This window comes from Cryptomeria japonica, chromosome 9, assembly GCF_030272615.1.
Source record: "Cryptomeria japonica chromosome 9, Sugi_1.0, whole genome shotgun sequence".
NCBI classification, from domain to species: Eukaryota; Viridiplantae; Streptophyta; class Pinopsida; order Cupressales; family Cupressaceae; genus Cryptomeria; species Cryptomeria japonica.
The window spans coordinates 209,598,950-209,620,889 of NC_081413.1; the positions used below are offsets into that span (position 1 = coordinate 209,598,950).

The 21,940-nt window shown below is 37.2% G+C and overlaps 1 protein-coding gene across 1 annotated transcript; it reads left to right on the forward strand.

Moving 5' to 3' along the window:
• The first annotated feature begins 7,189 nt into the window (after window positions 1–7,189).
• LOC131044566 (3-ketoacyl-CoA synthase 16-like) lies at window positions 7,190–8,065 on the forward strand. The gene has a single exon (XM_057977920.2). It carries the CDS (start codon window positions 7,190–7,192, stop codon window positions 8,063–8,065), a length of 876 nt encoding a protein of 291 aa, XP_057833903.2.
• Window positions 8,066–21,940: the final 13,875 nt, after the last annotated feature.

The following is a 21,940-nucleotide window of genomic DNA, read 5'->3' on the forward strand; positions in this document are numbered from 1 at the left end:
CTTTCATTGATTTCCTTTGTTCCCTTGATTTGCCACTAATTCTTGAGACTTAGAAGTCTTAAGAATGCCCATGCTTATCAACTTATTTTGTTCCATCATCAACATTTCGGTAAAAGCATCAAATGTAGGCATTGTGTAGCTTGAACACATTGTCATCCTATGAGTTTGGAAACTAGAAACAAATGCTACATATTCTTGTGGAATTTTGCCCATCAAATTGAAGATCACTTGAGTATCCTTCTCATCAATGCCACAATCCTTGAGTTGTGCCCTCAAATCTTTTGCCTTAGTGACATAATCCTGTATAGTACCAAAGATCTTGGGATCTAACATGGTGAGATCACTATCAATCTGATATCCCCTAATCTCATCGACTTGACCATACAAGTCTTGAAACTTTTGCCAAGCATTCTTGACTAGAGTACATTTCTCAATATGAAAAATGAGATCCTTTGATACATACTTTCTTAAGGTACCAATTGCCATGATATTTTTAGTGAGCTAATCCAAGTGACCAACAAGATCAACGGGAGGAACAATAGTTCCATCAATATAATGAGTTAGTCCTTTTTCCATAAGTTTACTCCATGCATCAATTTTCCATGTAGCATAATTATGAGGAGTTAAGAGAGGAAACTTAGAAGAACCCATAGAAGGAGAAAGGAAGGAACACAAGATCACAAAAGCACAAGAGACACCACCCAAATTCAATCAATCAAAGTAACCCCCCCCCCCCAAAAAAAAAAAATGATGATTTTGACACTTTATATGTAGTGCATGTACAATAGGCCACTTGCAAACAATGGCAAGGTGGAATTATGATTTTTTTACAACTGCCCTAGTAGGCTGAGAACTACAAAGAAAAAGACCAACAAGATAGATCTATGCAATACAAGTGCCAAATTGGCCAAAAAAGACCATATGCTGAAAGTATAATTTCTACACAAAATTGTTGTAAACTGATAGCATATTATGAGATTATATGAAAAATTATGTACCTTAAAAAAAATGGCACATGAAAAGGAGTTCGTATGAACCCAAATGGAGTCCCAGAAGTTATAGAAATGAGGATTGGATAGGTATAGTCACCAAAAATTGAGATTTCTGAAAAATCTGTCCATCAAAATCAGAAAATAATTCTACCACGAGAAATTAAACGAAATTCTAGCCCATTTCAAAAAAAAATGCACCAAAAAAGGAGCAAAAAAGAGCAAGATATGGCCATTTGAAGTTGAACTGCAAAATCAAAAAGCTCAATGGAGGGGGCCTACAATATTTTTTAAAATGATGATGTCAGCAAAATACAAGCCTAAATTTGACGACAGTTTAGCTGTTGCAAAAACTTTGCCTCCCCTGTTGACTGGGCGTCCATATTATATGGACTGATGACGCGACATGCACATATGACACGACTATATGGTTGATGACATGGACTGCCAACTGGGAGTTTGGTGTGGTAGATGGTGGGATCGAGTAGGAGGGACCAGTGATGTGGAGGCCACATGGAAGGTGGGGTCCTGCATGGCGGTCAGACGATGTTGGAATTGGTTGCCGACGTAGAAGAACACGACCGATGAGAGAACATGACCAACATGCAACAGGGAAGCTAGTGCCGGCAAGAGGGAACCGACCAGTGCTGGCAACATGGGAAGGAGCCTGATCGGTGGGATCGACCGACAGGTCATGGCAGCGGCAGAACACACCGCTGGGATCGGTTGATAGGACATGGCAACAGGGAGAACATGGGATTAGAGGCTACCGGTGAAGGTCGGTGGCCAAGGACAACATGGTGGCATGGTATGGCAGGTACAGAGCCTGCAGTAAAGTCTGCAGTATGGCAGGGGTCATGAGGTGGGGGGGGTGTTTGAGGACCCCCCAAAAAATATATATATATTTTTTTAGTTATTTATTTTTTCAAAAAAAGTTTTCAAATTTTTTTTTCTGCGAATAATGTAATTTTTTTGCAGAAAAAAACATTTAAAAAAAATAAAATAAATTCAAAATCCGTACTTTACCGCCCAAATTGCTTAAATTTTTTCCTTCAAGCCCGAAATCTGATTTTCACCAAAATAGGCCAAATATATACTCAAAATTCATGGAAATGACCACCCGGACGTAATGGCAAGGTCAGATCTGGTCTAGGACGCCTCCAAAAGATGTTGCTCCTCAGATCTGCCTCTTGATGTCACAATAATGCCTCTCAAGGATGAATCAATGATGCTCTAATGGCTTTGATACCATGTGAGATTTTGCCAAGATCAAGAGCTCAATGAAAAGTACAAAATAGAGAGACAAGAATAAAATATATTCCCATCAATAGATCAATAGTCGATCATACAATGAATATGAGTCTACATATATAGGCAAGGCAATATGGATATGTGAGCACACAAACATGACATGTGGCTCAATAAGAAACAAGGGTAGGTAGGAAATAGGTTTGGTAGGTAGGAGAAACAATAAAATATTCCACATGAGGTGGATCACCCATCGAAAGTAGAATTATCACTCCACAATACGTGGATATGATAGAGTAGTAACAAGATCAACACCATAAAAGGTGGAAATTTTCCTACACACACTATTCCAATGTGGTACAAACACCCAAGTCTCTCATACCCAAACTACTATGAAATGCATTTCCTAAGTAAACTTAAGTAAGGTGTAATAATATCCAACATGAATAATTATTTATACCAACAAGGAATGATTTTATGTCTAGTTTACGGTGTGGTTGCTGGTATGCTAATGTTCTTTTTTTTAGCAGCATTGTATTGTGGGTTCCAAATCCTGGTAAAATTTGAGGGTTTTGGGTCCCTTCAAAACTTGTGGGGTTTTGGGTCCCCTTAAAACCGGTTGTACCGAGTTTCTGGTCCCCTTAAAACCTGTTTACCCTTAATAAAAAACAATCTTATTTGATATCCTACATGGAACTCCATTCTTAAGCTTCTCCTTGGCTATTTCAAACTTTGTGTCTTGATATAATTGGTAAGATATCTCCTCCTTATAAATGACATACTTTCAAGTCATAACTACTACCAATTCATGAAATGGGTCGAGGCTATTCTACTCAGGTCCTCGATAGCTGAAAATTTTTATAGATTTCTATTGAACAATACAATTTTTCATTTTGGATTACCTTTCTACCCTTGTTTTTATAATGATAAATTATTTAAGAACAAGGAAGTGAAGCAATTTCTCAATAAATTTCATATTCAACATTTATTTTCTACACTTTACTATCCTAAATCCAATGGTCAAGCTAAGGCTTCAAATAACACCATTGAATAGATCGTGCATAAAATAGTCAATAAAAATGGTAAAGATTATCACACTAGTACAAAAACAATAATATATGACTAAAAAAACTACTAAAAATTGCATATAAATGACTAATCTTCGTCATATGACGATTACTAGTTTATTGTTGGTCATTTATAAGACGACTAGATTTATGACTAAACTATTTTAGTCATTTATTGGTTGTTTTGATTGATCAATTTGGCCATTGATTTAGTCATTGATTTGGTCATTGATTTAGTCATTGATTTAGTCATTAATTTAGTCATTGATTTAGTCGTTAATTTAGGCATTGATTATTGTTAACTCATCTCCTATTTAGTCATGGTTGTGATTTATTTAGTAATATATTTAATCATTGATTGTTGTTAACTGGTCCTTTATTTAGTCATGGTAGTCATTTATTTAGTCATATATTTAGTAATCGCTTTAGTCATATATTTAGTCATTACTTTGCTCATATATTTAGTCATTAATTGTCGTCAATTGATAGTATATTTAGTCATTTTTATTCATTGATTTTTGTCCATTGGCAACATGTTTAGTCATTTTTTATTTACTAGTTTCCATTAATTGGTAGAAAATATAGTTGTGATATGAATAATTTATTAAATACCATTAATTTTATAATGCAAAAAAAGCATAATATTAAACTTGAACTAAAACATAAAAGCAAATAAAAATATTACATATATGAACAAGCTACAACATGCTAGAATTTAAAGACTGATTCAATAATAAAAAATATAATGCATATATATATATATATATATTGTAATATAAAAAATCACACCTTGTCCAATTCAACGCAGCAAATGGCACCTTCCTCCACATTATTGAATGTCATGTACCACCATTTTTATCTTCTTACCCATATAGATCGCTTTGTCAACTCCAAAGTAGACTCCTACCAACTATGTCGACTTGTCATCCTTGGGACATTAGCGTGATGTGAAGACATCCGTGTGAAATGCTAGCATCCTACGAATCTAACAATCCCCAGGTGGTTGTTTGAGCATTACACCTATGCCCGAAAGAAATCATAATGCCTTTGCATGCACCCACGGATGTTAGTTTTCCTCCCAAAATCTATATCTTTCTCATTTGAAGGCATTTTTGGGGATTTTGGAATGCTTAATTTTAGGTTGGAGCTTTTGGCGATCTTCTTGAGCAATATTCATAGGTTTCCCAGCACCTTAAAGTCCACCATTGTTGTTGTCTTTCGACCAGCTCATAATGCCATCTTTACAAGTATTGAAAGGGGAGTTTACTTACTCTTACTTAATTTGTTTACATATTTGCATTCTTTCATCTGAAATCTATTATCAAATATCTATTATCTTTATCTTTTTACCTTCCTCGTGGCTATTAACTAGGTTGTCTATGATAGTGGAAACACCAAAACAGGGGTCTCACTTAGGAAAACTCCAAAACACAACCCCAACATTTTCCGTTCTTGCTTGTGTGTAGGTTTGTAGTGGTGGAAAAGTTATCGTCCTGTGGGAGGCTTCAATCATGGACCGGTTGTGAGTTTCTATCATTTTTCTTCACTTTATTCTTTTATTTTGTACTTTGCAATATCTTGTTTATTTCATTTTCCCACATTGCTTAATTAATAATCTAGTCATTTTTGCGACTTTTTGTATAGTCTTTGTACCTCGTTCGTACAGGACAACGCACTTCGCTGGTGTCCCAGACCTACGCGCTCATCCTTAAGACAGAGGCTTTGCAGAGTTGTATGAAAGTCTCACTTTGTAGTATGTTAGTTTAACTTGTCATTTTCATCCCCTGGCTCATCCTTAGCACCTTATAAATGAGGTACTAGAGGGTAGATTTGTTCTCTTGGGTTTACCATCCTTGAGGTAGCAAATTTTCTCAATTACATTTTGGTTTCAACCCGACATGAAGGCCAGTTTTTCTTTTTGCATTGTGTTTTTATCATTTAGTTCATTGCATACATTTAACATCTAAAATCTAAATTCAAAAAAAAAAAACGTAGCTTGCATTTCCTTTCTAGCATTAGTGTTTGTTTTTCTTTATCTTTCCACTTAACAATCTTTATTAGAATAATCAAACCCTTTGTGTCCCTATAGTGTGGTCTCAGTGTCGTGAGGCTTGCCTATGAGTTTTACGACCCGGACTACTACAAGAGTCGGAGTTAGGAGGTCATCTAGATACAGTTTTCCTCCCAATCGTTTTAGTCCTCCTCTACCTAGCACGATGTTTAACAATCAAATTCCTGACCCAAATGAGTTCCTAGATTCTTACCCTCTTAAGACCATTTTGATGGGGGTCTTTCTCCACCTGACTCGCAATCCAACTCTCAAAACAATTCTCCAAGGAATTCTCCTCCACCTTCCCCTCCTGTTGTTGATCATGATTCTACTGTCACCATTGATTTTGAACAAATTAATATTCTAGAGAAGAATCTGAGAGATGTTTAGGGTTTCCTGAATCGGTAAACAAGTGTAAGTATCATACTTTCTAGAATTGGAATTCAAATGTATGACACAACCTCTCACAAACACCCTTTTTAATTTTTTGTTGGTTTTACCCCCCTTTTTAGAATCAATCGTGATTTTAAGAGAAAAACATTAAAGTTATTGGGTTCTTCCCTGCAGGCTTGAGATTTAAGTTAATAGGTTCTTCCCTATAGGCTTGGGATTTAAGTTACCAGGATCTTCTGAGGATGTAAATGTATTTTGTTTCAGGGTGTAGACAAAAGAATATGTGATCACATTATTCACTATTTTGAGAAAATGTCTCTCCTAGAGACTACTTAATCTAATGATAATTATTTATTTTCATTTATTATTGTGAGAAGATAGTTTACAGAGATATTTATATCCTTTCTTTAGTTCTTACAGGATACAATACAATATTGATAAAACTATTTTCTCTACGCTAATCTTTATCTATTACAGAAATATTAATTTACTCCTTTAAATATATTCTATTTTTGTATGACAATATAATTTATTGAGCTATTACTTTCATTATTACTTTCTTGAAATAAAATCTATAAGATTTTAATATCATATTATTCTAAACTATGTCCATCTATATTGGGGTAATCATTGCACCTCGTAGCTAAAAGTCAATGCATTCCACCAAACTATTTACTACAGAAAGCGATAGCTCGTCAGCACCGCCTTGAGGTCATTGACATCTTTATTAAGAAGTACACGTCGTAGTTTATCGGAGGCCATTTACCAGTTAATTCGAAACGTGCTTGGGTAGATATTTAACCAGGTGTTTCTGTTCTTGAAGAATCTCTGTAACGGATCGACCAGGATTCGTCTTCTTACCAGAAAGCCAATATGAAACGTTGGGTCGGTTTTGTATGCATGCTACTGCTGCTTCTCCGCAACAGTTCAGTGCTGTCGCAGCTATTTGTGGCGGCGGCGCTGGGGTGGCTGCTGCTTCAACTCCTCGCCAAACAAAGGTGGCGGGAATGTTTTCTTGTGGATTTCACCTGCTACAAACCGCCAGCGGAGCGCCAGGCTAACGCTGAGTTCAGCATTTACGTTTCATTAAGTACAGAGCCTATCATTCCAGAAAACCTGAAATTCCAGTGGAAAATATTTCTGAGCTCCGGTCTGGGAGAAGAGACTTCGCTGCCGCGGTTCATTTTCAACGACGAAATGGTGGCGACATTGGAGGAAGCGCGGGTGGAGATGGAGGAGACCTTCTTCGCAACCTCGGACGAGCTCTTTAAGAGGACGGGTGTCACGCCGCAAGACATCGATATACTCATCGTAGCGGTCTCCACCTTCACGGCGGCACCGTCGCACGCTTCCGTTGTAGCGAGCCACCATAAGATGAAGGAAAGCGTGCGACGTTTAATCTTTCCGGCATGGGCTGCAGCGCCGGTGTTTTAGCGGTGAACATGGCCAAAGATCTGTTGCTCGTTAATCCGGACTCCTACACTCCTATCCTCTCCACAGAGAACACAACTGTCAATGCAAAGTACCCCGGCAACGACAGGACCTTCATGCTCACCAACTCCCTCTTCCGAGTTGGCGGCGCCGCCTTGCTTCTCTCCAACAAACCCCAAGACGCCGCACGAGCCAAATTGCGGCTTCTCCACTCCATTCGGACCAACGTGGCCGCCGATGACGAGGCCTACGGTTGCATATCTGTGACGGAGGACGATGACGGCGTCTACGGGGTCCGTCTCCGCCCTTCTCTCCACGTTGTCGCTGCCAAGGCCGTGGCTAACAACTTAGCAAAGCTCTGCCCCAATGTCCTTCCGTTGCGCGAGCAGCTGTACTACGCCTACAATTGGCTGTGCATAAAGTTGTTGAAGATGAAGGTGGAGGCCTATGTTCCCAACTTCAAGCTGGCGTTCCAGCATTTTTGCGTCCACCCGGCAGCTCGCGGCGTCATCAGCGGAATCGGTAAAAGCCTGAAGCTGAATGAGTACGACCTGGAGGCGTCGCGCATGGCGCTGTTTCGGTTCGGCAACACGTCGACGAGCGGCGTGTGGTACGAAATGGCGTACTTGCATGCAAAAGGGCGGCTCAAGGTTGGCGAGCGCGTGCTGCAGATTGCGTTGGGATCAGGGTTCAAGTGCAACACCGCCGTTTGGGAAGTGGTGAGAGAGAAGCATCCTTTGGAGAGCAGCTGCTGGGACGAGTGCCTTCACAGGTATCCCTGCGATACCAAAAAAAACTACACGGATGATTTCTGTGACCAGTGGTTAAGTCGTGTCACCCCTAGTATACAACCTACTTCCAACGACTTGGACACCAACACTACCTGATTGCGCCGACATATATCTCATTCAAATGCTCCTACTATTTCAATTTGGTATAAATCTACTATTTTGCTATGTAACGTACTTTGTCCTGTGTACTCTTTCTTTTACGCTTTGTTTCATTCCAAGGGCCCCTTCAATGGAAAAGAAATGGCCGGTTATATAATGTAGTAAATTCGATTTGACCAATTGCTAGGGCCAATGGGATAGCGAGATATCTCCATACCCGTATGTATTCTATTCTGATAAGGTGTATTTGGTTATTACTATTAGTTTTCCATTTGATTCTTGTTGTCTAAGTGATGGTATAGTTTTTATCTGCAAAATATAAGTTTTCTTTTGTCTTAATTTACAATTCAAATTGTTAGAGTATCTTAATTATTTGCTTATGAGGCAGATTTGCCAATTGGTCTAGATGTTTCCCGTGTTTAATATTTTTTATTTTTATACTTTCTATGGTGAAGATCAAGCTAATGATAGTGAGGGAGGAGTTAATTGGGTGCAGGCAATCCCGAGCAAGAAAAAGAAAAAGTTTGCACAGATTTTAGATAAGAAGATTGTTCATACTCGACAAGGAGAATACCATAGATATTTCGTACAGTGGGAAAGATTAGCACAAATAGAGAGAACATGGATTATAGAGTTGGAATCGAAGAAGCTGGATCAATCTAGGGGCAGCAGTTTGAGGACAGGAACTTGCAGGAGTTGTATTCTTTTTAACAAGAGGAGAATGATGCAAGGCCTTCCAACGGTCATAACTTTTGATTCGATTGTTCTTTTCAGATGAAATTTGACATGGACGTGTATCATGAGGAGTTGGTTGGATCTCAGATCAATGCATTTTTCAGGGCCCAATTCCTTCATATGAGGCCACAAAATTGGCTTTTAATGTTTTTTTTCAGGGTTTTCTAATTTTTTGTTTTTTAAGTATCTTTTAATTTATGCATGCAATCTGTTAGTGACTTGATGAGTAGTGTCACTGAAGCTAACTCTCAATAATTGAAAAATTTTCGTTGACATCCGGATAGGTATAGAAATTACCAAAAATGGCAAAAAAATTGATTTTGTGAAAATCTGAACCAAAAAAATGTAATTTTCGAATTGTAGTTAAAATAGTCTTTTTTTTCCCCTTTTTCTCATTATAGCAGTAGAGTAGGTGAGTAATGAAGAACAATTAGTCTGATCTCTAAACTCTTTTTGTCTCTTATGATTCTTTTAATGGTGAATGTTTGGTTGTAGTGTAGTTACATCAACACTTTTAATACAATAGACTTTAATGTATATTCTAATAAAAGTGCATCTAATTGAAATCTTCAATCTTATAATAATTAAATGATATATCTATATTTATATTTTACCTTAATGTCTTTTTATATTTCTTATTTTGTTTATTTATATCTTCATAAATGGATATAAAATATCTTAATATATATTTTTGAATATATTGATATTAATATAATTTATATTTCTTATTTATATTTAAAAAATTGATGTCTTCAGTTATTTTTTTAAAACTGATTTAAATTCTTCTCCTATTAAATCTTTAAACTAATCTAAATCATTAGATACGAACTTTAACTTCAAAACAAAGTGCTCCTCCATCAATTGCACCATAATGAATATACATTACTTCCACAAACTCCAAAAGTCTTTGAAATTTCAATTCTAGAGTAAACAACAACTCTTTGAAACTCATTAATTTAACTAAAAAATGAAATGGAAACATTAAATTTAAATCCGTGAAGGCAATAAATTGAACAAAAAAATCCATGCAAAGAATAGATATATTGGTTGGTTATTAAGTTGGAAAATGATAGCATAATTATAAATTATATGTTTGTGAAATAATATGTCAATTTTTATCATTATTGTTTGTGAAGATTTCATTATGTCATTTTTTTTGGTAATGTTACTATCTAGTAATGGTTGCCATTTGGAAGGTGGTTTGGAAAGACTTGGGATAGGATTTATTATTATTGTTGGGTAGATGTCATGATGTTTGAGTCCATCTACCATTGTTTATGGATTCTTACTTATACATTAAATAATTGATATTTAGTAAAAGTTATATTTTAACCATGTTGAAATATTTAATGTCTATTTATGTTATTAATTTTTGCAAGGATTTTGTTATGTCATTTTTGCCATATAAGATTACTGTCTAGTAATAGCTACCATTTAGAAGGTGGTTTGGAAAGACTTGGTATAGGTTTAATTGTTGTTGTTGGGTAGATTTCATGATGTTTGAGTCTATCTACCATTTTTTATGAATTATTATTTGTACATTAAATAATTAATGTTTAGTTATAAATATAAATTTTAACTATGTTGAAAGATCATTGTCAAGGTATTTTTTGAATATGAAAGTATGGCTTCTACAATTTTTTGAGCCAAGCTAGGGCCTATGAGCCCTAGCTCATGATAGCTCTTTGTCTGTTCATGAACAAGAGGGTGGGTCGATTTGGCTTAGTGAGGGGGGGGGGGGGGGGATTTTATTCTTTGCAATTGATTGTCTAGTGTGGTTGTGTTTGGCCTATAGGTGGTCTCTTTTTGTGCAAGGAGGGTTGTCCAGTGGTGTAGATCCATCATTTCATGCATAGCTGGGAAGTGGGTTTGTGCAAGGAGAGGTTGATCTGTGTGTTGGTTGATTGGGGTGGTGGAGGTGTCGTGGATCGTGGGTGGAGTGTTTATTCAAGGTGCGATCGAGCTTTGGTGTTAGCGGCTATTTCGTGGGCAACTTGTGGGGTGTGGGGTCTGCGGCTAGTATTTTCCTTTGGTGGTGGTAGAGAGGGGTAGGTGTTTGGTGCATGCTGGGTTGTGTGGCGTCCTCACCCACTTTTGTTTAGGGTGTAGGTTTCACTGTTGGGTGTGATGTCGATTGCAAGAGGAGAAGCCTCGAGGGGTTCTCCAAGTTTTGATTTTTGAGGTGAGCTAGGTGCGAAATCCCTGTCACATGGTATCATGACCTTCGCCAATAATCTTTTTGTTCCAGATTTGGGGCTTGCTAGTGCAGGTTTGTCCTATGGCTCTTGGATTTTGAAGATTAATGGTTGTCTTGAGAGATGCAAAGAGAGGCCAAAATTGGTAATTTTGCTTGAGATGATTGTTGAAGATGTTGAATATTTTTCAAAGAACTTTTTATACTGCAAATTTTTGGGGATGAGGGTTTCTCTAAAGTTTTTGGAGAATTGGGCTCCAGAAGGGGAAATGGATGTTATGTTGTTATCAAACAATTACTTCATGGTCACTTTTAATTGCATGGATGATCGCAATAGGATCTTTGAGGGAGGCCCATATTTTTATAACCAGGTGGGGTTGTTCATCAAAGCTTGGCATGCAAGATTTAACCCTTCATAGGAGCTCCTAAATCAGGTCCCAGTGTGGGTTCACTTACCTCATTTTCCAGTGGAATGTTGTCAGGAGGATATGTTGTAAATTCTAGCTTCATTGCTTGGGAAGCCTATTGGATCTTCAATGCAAACCTTGGGGAGAAAGGTAACGACTTTTGCTCGTATTTGTGTTGAAATTGATTTTAGTAAGCCATTGATAGATGCTATAGATATGTGTGAGGGATCTTATTCTTGGGTCCAACAACTTGATTATGAGACTTTACCATTTCGGTTTCATGTATGTCATGAGTATGGTCATTTGCAGTGCAAGTGCCTTAGGTATAAACCGGCTAAGCATCAGCCTCAACAGTCATCTCGTAACCTTGATGGTGTTGATAAAGGAAAAGCTTCCATGTCTAGTGAGGCTATGAGTGTTGATGGTTTTGTCCCAGTTAAGACAAAGAATAGGAACCAAGGTCAAAAGAGGTCTTTGCAAGAGAGTCGGGAGGAGGATACCTTTAACAGATTTGAAGCCTTGGATGATCTTAGCTAGGAGAAGGTGAACCCGGGGATGATTCCTCTGGATCATGGTACAACAATGTTGATTCTTAATAGTGTGAACTTGGATACTACCTAGGATTTGCAGGTGGCTGGGAGTCAATAGATGGAGATGGATCAACAGGTAGTGGCTCAGATGGGACCCATCTGTAGTGCTTAAGTGAAGATGGTTGGTGGGGATGTTTCTCCTACAACATAGAAATTGGACTCTATTGCGGTTAAAAGTAATAATATCTCTTTACATATGGTTCTTCTTCAGAAAGACATTAAGAAAGGAGCAATGAAGCAGAGTTTGAATGTTGGTAGAAAGAAGGACTTTGATAAGATCAAATTGATGGGGGAGAACTTGGATGAGTCAGGGTTAGTAAAGACTCTAGATTCTCATTTTCTAATCCTTTGAAATGATTGTTCTTTGATGGAATTTGAGGGACTTGAACAGTGGCCCTAGACAAAAATTTGTTCAGGAATTGCTTAGGAGTCATTCTCTTGATGCCCTTTTCTTGCAGGAAACTAAACTATTTGTGGAAAGTATGTTGGGTCTGGTGCCTAAGTTATGGGGGAGAGGAGAATGTCAGTGTATTAGGGCATTTTGTTCCTCTAGAGGTGTGGCTTGTCTTTCGAACCCCTTGAGGATTCATCCTATATGGTGGGTTTCTTCCAAAACATCTTTATCTAGGGTTGCCTCTAGTCTTGAGACTGAGGAATATATCTTGCTTACTAACGTTTATGCCCCCACCGATCTTTAGGGTAAGTAGAATTTATGGTCTCATATTACTTTTATGCATGGGTTTTTTCCTTTTCATCTGTGGATTATGGTGGGTGATTTCAATGCCACCTTAGAGTTGAGTGAGAAGAAGGGTGGTGTTATGTGATTGGAGCCTTCTTCCTTCCTTCTTCGGGATAGTATATCAACATTGAATCTTGTTGACATCAAGCCCAATAATGGTCTATTCACTTGGAACAACAAGAGACTAGGAAATTATTGGATTGTGGAGAGGCTAGATCGCTTTTTGGTTTGTAGTTTTCGGATTGGTGGGGGATGGTCCACATGCTTTGAGATTTTAGATTGGAAAGGTTTGAACCATTGGTCCATCAAATTAGTGTCCTCTTCTACTCGAGTCACTCATAGTCCTTCATTCAAATTCTAGCTTATGTGGTTGTGAGATTCTTCTTTGCAAGTTCATGTTGCAGAGTGGTGGAAGAAAGGGAAGCCAGCCTTTAGCATTGCCATGTACACTTTTCCCAAGCAACTGCAATTTGTTAAGTTTTAGCTTAAATGGTGGAATCGTCAATGTTTTGGTAATACCTTTCATGCTAAGATAGGTGTTGAATAAGAGTTGAATGGAATTACTAGAGATATTAGAGAGCACAGATTGTCAGAAGCCTTCCATAGGGAGGAAGTCAGGGCAGTAAAGGGTTTAGAAGAGTGGGAGCTTAGGGAGGAAATCTACTAGAAACAGAGAGTTCCTATTGATTGGCTTCAAGTGGGGGATAAGAATATTGCGTTCTTTTTCAATTCAATGAAAGTAAGAAGGCATGGCAATTCCATCCCTATTCTGGTTAATGATAGAGGTGAGCAGTGTTTATCCTTACAGGAGATTTCTAGAGAGTCTATGCAATATTTCCAATCCCTTTTTAGTGAGGATTCTCAAGGGGAATCGGAAGAGGAAAATCAAGTTCTTTCTTGTATTATTTCTCTAGTTACTAGGGAGATGAATAGCAGCTTATGGGTCCTATTTTGTTGGACGAACTTGAGAGAATTATTTTTCACATGCAGAAGGGGAAGGCTCCTCGACTGGATGGGTTTTTGATTGAGTTCTATCAAGAATTCTAAGATATTATCAAATTGGACTTATTGGAGGTGGTCCAAGAGTCCCAAAGGAGTAAGCAGATGCTTCGGGCTTTGAATGCCACTTTCATTGCACTCATCCCCAAGTGTGATGGGGCTGACCGGTTAGGCTAGTTCTATCTTATTTCTCTTTGTAATGTGATTTATAAGATTATTTCTAAGCTAATAGCGGAAAGGTTGAAGAATTGGCTTGGGGGGGTCATTTCTGAAGAGCAGATTAGGTTTGTGCAGGGCCATCAAATCTTGGATGGAGTCATCATCGCTACTGAGACCATTCATTCTATGGAAGCTTCCAAGGAAAAAGATATGTTTATCAAGCTAGACATGGGAAAGGCTTATGATATAGTCCGATGGTCCTTTCTCCAGAAGATTCTTAGGGTATTTGGTTTTGTTGATGAATGGATCCAATGGGTTATATGAGTTGTGTTTCATCTACCTCTTTCTGTGTGCTAATTAATGGAGATCATGCTTAGTTGTTTTGTGCATCTACGGGCCTTCGTCAGGGGGATCTTCTTTCCCCATACTTATTCATTCTTCTGGTTGAGGGTCTGGAGAGATTGATTAAGTATAATGTAGGAATGGGTATTATTCATGGTTGGAGTTGGGGTAATGGCATACCTCCTCAGTCCCATTTGCAGTTAGTGGATGATACGATCATGATGGGACTGGCTAGGATCAGAAAATCTTTAAATCTGCATAAAATCTTGGAGGTCTATATTATTTTTTCTAGCCAGGTTGATCAATGAGGATACATCTTCCATTATCTTCTTCAACATACCTAGAAATATTCAGTTGAGGATTGCTCATATCTTGAGATTTCAGGTCGATTCTCTTCCCTTGACTTACCTGGGTATTCCTATCTCTGCTGGTAATCCTCTCAGGGACTCTTGGTAGGGTATTCTGGACAAATTTAGCATGAAGTTTTAACATTAGACTCATAGATGGTTATCCTTTGTTGGGCGGGTTCAACTTATCCAGTTAGTGGTTCATGCTCTTCCGATTTATAGTTGTATGCTCCAAGTGGCCCCAAAGTATTTTGTAATGCATTGAATTGGATTCTTTAGCAAGGCAATTCTTATGAGCACGCAACTTGTCCTCCTATAAATGGATTCTTGTCAAATAAGACTTGTTGTGTATCCCGAAGCAGTTGGGTGGGCTTGGCTTAAGGCAATCTTCTTTATTTGGGGAGGCTTTGGCGGCTATATTGTACTGGAGGTGGTGTGTTGAACAGGATCAAGGCTGGGCTAGGATTTTATCTTTCAAGTATATGGAGAGGATCCCAAAGGAGGAAATTCCAAGATATCTGGTTGCAGGAAAAGGTTCTACAATTTGGTGTACTCTCAAGAAAGGGGTTACACTAATAAAAGAAGGTCTTTTTTGGATCTTTAAGAGGGGAGAAGTGGTTCTTTTTTGGTTTGATTCTTGGGATGGCTATCCCCTATTATTGATTAGTTTCCTAATTTAGTGAATCTTTGCTACAGGTTCCTAGAGGTAGGGTGGTCTAGAGTGAGTGACTTTAAGTCTGTTTATAGGTGTGGGAAATTGGAATGGTGTGGTGGAAGGTTCCTAATGAATTGCTGGTTGTTGATATGGAGGAAGACTGCACTGAGCTTCATGGCATTTTGGCTAGTAGACACTGTAGTTCCCTTAAGGATAGGGATAGACTTTCTTGGTCCACGAATTCTAAGGGTATTTTTATTGTTGCTAGTGGGTACCAGGAGATGTTGTTCCATCGCTTAGAGGGGTGGGAGGTGCACTAGTGAAAATATGTTTGGAATAATTTATCTTGTCCGAAGTGTAACTGTTTTGCTTGGAATTTGGCTTTGAATAGATGTCTAACCTAGGACAATATTCGCAAGCATGGGTTCCACGAGCCTTCCATCTGTGTTTTGTGTGGTAATAGAGAGGAGGATTCCTCTCATCTATTCTTTAGATTCCCTTTCTCATTGTTTCTTTAGCATTACTGATCAGGGGTGTGGAAGCACCCCTATGCTCACGTGGATTCTTTGGTGGATTTTTAGAGGAGTTTGGGCAGGCCTCCTATTTTGTCCTCTTTTCTCTAGACTGTCTAGAACATTGGGCCCATTTTCATACTTTGGCAAATCTGGTTAGAGAGGAATAGGAGGATCTTTAGGGAAGTCAGACTGTTTGTTTAACAAGTGTGGAATAGAATCATTAGCATGATCCAGGAGATGGTGGAAGCTAAATGTGAGGTGAATTTGCCTCTGGATAGAGGAGAGGTTGATATTGTGAGTAGGTTGGGTTTGCAAGAGATTTCTCCTATGTTAGCTTGTTTCAAGAGAGGTAGACATGCTAAGAAGAAGGTTCAAAGGGTAGGAAGATGGTTGCCCTCTCAGGATGATTCCATTAAGATTAACACCAATGGCTCCTCTCGGGGTAATTTGGGTCTTGCTGGGATTGGGGGTGTTGGTAGGGATTGTATGGGGGATGTGGTTTTCTTCTTTTCAGTACACACAGGGTATAAATCTAATAATTTTATGGAGGGAATAGTGATTTTCTATCCCTTAGAGCATGCATATGAGATGTGGTGGCGTAAGGTTATCTGTGAATCAGATTTGCAGATTACTATTAATCTATTGATTGAGCAGAAGGTGAGTGGGATTAATTGGTAGGTGGCATGGATTGTGCACCTGATTTTGCAAATTAGTGTTATGATGGAGAGGGTTTCTTTCATCCACATTCCTCGTGAATGGAATAGAGTTTCATATTGTTTGGAAAAGTGGGCTTCGGAACATGGTGATGTTTGGAAAGTTGAGGGTTGGGAGCATCTTTCCCCTGATTACTTTCAAAACTTGCATAAGATCTTCCCTGAGGATATGGATAGTTATGAAGTTGGATGATTTTTGCTTGGGTTTGTTGTTCTCTTTTGGAGCTTTTTGGCTCTGACTTTCTTGTGTAATGATGCTTTCTGATTATTAATAAAGTTTTTACCGCTTTATTCAAAAGATCATTTTCAAGGCATTTATTTTTTAATCATTTTATTAAATAAAAACCCAATTAACATTTCAAGAAGGATATTTCTTATATTTGTTATATAGATTTATTTAAGATACATATGCTACTTTATTATCATTTAAATTAAATATTTTTTTTTTTTTTGAGGTGAGCTTAATTTTTACATTTATTTAAATAAATGAAAATGAGTAATTTCTTATTAGTAATCAAATGTTTTAGTAAAATAATTTAAATATCATTCATATTCTTACATTATGCATAAATCAAATAAGTAAATCCTCAAATTCCACTAATTTTAGTTAACTAATCAATCGAAATTAATTAACTTGTTGAACTTATCTATGCAATATTCTCAATTAACTCTTTTATGAAACTAATTCACTTATTCATCTAATCTCTATTCAATTAGTTAACTTATTTTAACTATCATATTTTTATTTGATTAACTATTATTATTTTTAAAAATTAAAAAATAATTCTCAACTAGTCCATGATTGCCACATGTTCTCAATACATCCACAACCATGGAATTAACTATTAATCAATGATCAAATTTGATTAGTTCATCTAATCTTCAAAAATCTATAAATTTAATTTTTCATATACTTTTTTTATACTCATTCCCAGAACAAACTTTCGATACATATATTTTTTAATCCAAAGAATAGTATATTATGCTATTAAATTTGAAAGAAACATATCTAGACATACATTGAAGCAATATCATTTGGCTTGAATGTAAAAAAAATAATTGAAGGTGGAGGAGAAAGAAATTTAATTGAGTTCTTTATATTCTACTTTATTTTATTTTTTTTAATTAGTTTACATGATCACACGTCTAACACCTACTAGGACACCACATCCTAAATCTAATATTTTTACTTGTGTTTCTCAAAGAAATTGATTAATCTCTTTCATATAGTATGCTTTTGAAAGTCGTCTCTTTCCTATGTGATTTATCTACTAGTTATTATATAATTTACAATTTCCAACACAATTAGTGATGACATAGTCATTCACAAACAATGTAATCCTAAAGAAGTGGAATTGTCGAGAAAACCACCACCCAAAAGGAATGAGGCCAATAATCCAATGTTGCTAACAATGAGCATCGAGAGGAAGCCAATTATTGTTGAGATGGAATTAATGTGCCAAAATATGGCAAACACCATCATTGATAAGGATTGGGAGTTAATATGCTACCGAAGGACATTTGGAACTATCTAAGGAACTCAACACTCTAGCAACCAAACTTCCACTTGGTAGGTGTCGACCAACATAACATCGAGTCATTGGGAACATTGATGGCACATAAAGTAATGATTGGGAAATAATATTTTTTCTTGGACTCATAGTCATTATTTTGCAAAAGAAGGCATGCGATACACTCCTTGGGGGGGGGGTGGTTGATTGCAGCCAAGGCGAATCATAATTGGAAGTAGAACACACTCTTGATCAAAACTGATAGGAGGAAGTGCGTCATCAACCTGAGGAATAAGGTGGTGAGTAACAAAATGGCATCCTCAGACTCAAAGTCTGAGGGTGGAGAGATAGGTATGGATGGATGAAAGGCATGGAACCTAACAGGGTGCTCAAACTGGAAGATTTCTCTGAAGATGAGATGAGTTCTCTAAATGGACTATTCCGCTGGAAAATGGAAGACTATGAGGTATTTTTGCCAACATGTAATTTCCTTGAAGCTACAACCCGTAGTGAAGAGCAACCCATGTAAACATGTAAAGTTGTGAATGATACATGTAGTAGTACAAATATGGAAAGTGGATGGGAAAAGCCCAGGTAGGAAGAATGGGGTTAGTATGAACAAGGGAGCTTGCATGAAAGGAAATCATACCTATACAAAGTCAAATTGTACACAAGTAGTACTGTTAAAATATATAATGTATACACCTAAAAATGGTTTGAAGATAATTAATTAAATAAGCACTTATTTAATTAATCTCCCCTCCCCAATTTAATTGAATTCATCAACAATTTGATTAAATTTCGCCTTTCATCTACTTATTAATAACTCTACAGATTTATTCAATAGGTTCATTTCATAATCCTCTTTGATTAATTAATTAATTCTTCTCCATCAAAATCATTTCTTCTAATCCACTAATTAATTAAAATAAATCAATCATGAGTTGTTGAGATTAATTAGCCTTTTCCCATTATTTGAATTTCTAAATTCAAATTCTCCTAACTTCTACCACTCCTAAACCTAATCCATTCTACCTACCCACCATGTCCCCTTTCATCCAACCTCTTCTAGAAGCTTTGTGACACTTGTCACTAAGTGTTCCCTTTCATCCTACACCTTCTAGAAGCCTCTTGACACTGGTTACCATAGAGATGACAGATGTTTCCTTTAATCCAGCCCCTTTGCCAACCTCATCCAATTTCAACATTGATATCTTCAGATCAATCTTGACCGTTGATTCTTGCCACCTCACCCCTAGCCTTGGGAAATAGTATAAATAGACCTCATTTTGGAGCCATATGGGATCCCATTTCATCTCATCTTATGCATTGTTACTATAGGCATCTAGCTTATAGCTTATCATTTTAGCAATGTTATCATGTTCAATTTTAGCTTAATTGCATCTTCATTCTAGCTTATTTTCTAGAATAATCATGAAATCATGTAGCTTAATCATGTTATTCTTGCTAGATCATGCATCTTCATCATTTAAATCCTCCATTTAAGTGTAGTCAAGTCACTAGAGTTTGCATACCAAGATTTGAGAGCAAAATTTATACTCGCATTTACTAGGAGGTGATAGATCGCTTAGCTATGGTTTTGTCTTTCTTTGACTTAATTCACTAACCATTGCTTATAATGATTTATTAAGTGCATTGTGTTTGCAGGTACAGGTACACTTCATAGAGCATGAAATTTTTGGCACCCACCGTGGGGCTGGAATCATCACTTTTGCCCTCTTAATCTTCAGCAAACTTCATCTCTGTCCGGCTCTGGTTCATAAATTCATACGAGTTGCCTTTTCAGCTCCTACGAACTTCCTTTCAGCCTAGGATGACACTTGATCCTGACTCGTACTAGGTATAAATCTGTGTCGTACGAGGTTCTATCTTGCAAATTATTTATTCGTACTAGGTCTAAAGTTGTGTCGTACGAGTCTATTTCTTGCAAATTCTTTACTCGTACTAAGCATAATTCTGTGTCATATGAGCTAGTTTTGGCTTGTGTTAGGGGTCTAAATATTTGACGTACTATCTAATAAATTATGTCGTACGATTTTCCGCATCTGTGATTTTTTTTGATAAACTGCATGTTAGGGTTTTTTGATTCTAATATGAAATTTTCTAACACTAACCCTGACTGGTTTATGAGATTTTTGGTAGCCTAACTCTTTTTTGCAGGACGATTTAAGAAGATACTCTTGTCAAAGACATAATTCAAAACACAAATCATGACTACTAATGGATCTATTTTGCAAGTTGCCTATGAATCAAACTAAACTTTGTGTGTTCATTAAAGTTTTCTAGGCACATTTCAATTTTGCTAAAAGAAATGAACAATCATATATTTCGTGTCTTTGATGATAGGCGAGTATGCTCTCACCTTTCTTAGGTGATCAGAAAGCTATACTTATCTTTTTCTTTCATTAGTGCATTTCTTTAGCAGGCCTGCCCTCTTGAGGAGTAATAACTCTTAGCCATTAAGGTCAGTGAGAGGAGAATGACCTAAGTGGGAATGGCTAACGCCAAGTAATCCAACCCACTATAAAATAAATGTGTTTTTGATGAAAATCAAAGCAACGACAGTGCTCAGGAATAACTCTCCTCCATACCTTTGGGTATATCAAACCTTGGTTTTCAAGGCTAGGAGACCTCTTAATTGAGTTTATACCCCAACGCGCCGAACAAATTCCTTACCAGTGCTAGTTAAAATAGAAGCTACCCAATTCACCTCTGAAAGGGTGATAATCTTTGTGCAAGAGAGATAGTAACTCTCCCAACACACTTGCCATATCGTGCCCCCATTAGCCTTTGGAGTCAGATAATACGACAATGAGAATCCATTGCGTGAGACTCAGCGGTCTTATTCTGATTAACTATTGGGTGTGTGCCTAAGTCAGCAAGCAAAGGTTTTCATTCTCAGCCAACTTCCCTAGGGTTTAGCATACTTGGAGTCACTTATCATATCATGTGTTTGTTGTGTATTCATCCCTAAATCAAGAAATCAGAGATCCAAAAAACTGGAAGACATAAGCAAAACATTAAACTTCAGTTATCAAAATTCAACCAAACAAACATTTTTATCTCTGCTTTATTACCTATCGTACAAGTTAGGATCTCTATCGTATGAACCTATTTGCATAAAATCTTGTGTCATGCTACACAACATTATGTGTCATATGAATCATCTGTTTTGTCGCATGGTTCAGAAAAGTGTGTCGTACGAGCCTCTGCTTTTCACATGAAAACTTCTGCTTTGTCATACAGACTCATATCTTGTGTTGTTCTAAGCTGCATATCCTGTCATATGAAACTCTGCATTTGTTAGTCAAGAGTTGTGTCTTGCATGCCTATTTCAGATTTATCATTTCTGCCTGATCAATTTGTAGTAAACATAAACAGTTGGTATCTATCATTCTATGCTTAGATTTTCCGCTTGGTTCACTTGGTCAAGTTATCATCCGTCAAAATCAGACTCTAGAAGATAAATACCTCAAGATTTTCAAGTTCTTACCCTCAACAAGTTCAAAATCTAAACATCTCAAAGTGCATTATCACCCTCTTTGGTAAACTGATCACTCAAACATAGTTTCTCATTAGGACCAATCATCCTTTATCATGAAATTGAAATGTTTGGTCAGGATAATCTCATCCCACATCGTAGGATATATCATTCCTACTAGACTTGTTTCTTATCAAATCACCATCATTACACTCCTAAACTAAAGATCAAAAAACTTGCAAACCTTTAAACACTTGAACCATATTTTAGTGTCATACCACTCTATCGTATCTACCTTGACAATTGATCACTTATCAAAACAACTTTTAGACAATCAAACCCCTGAAATAGAAATAGACACATTTGCAATAGCTGAAGATCATATCAACATGGAATACCAAAGCAAAATACAAATAACAAACCAGCATATCAGAGAAATCAAACAAGTTCAAAATCATAATCCA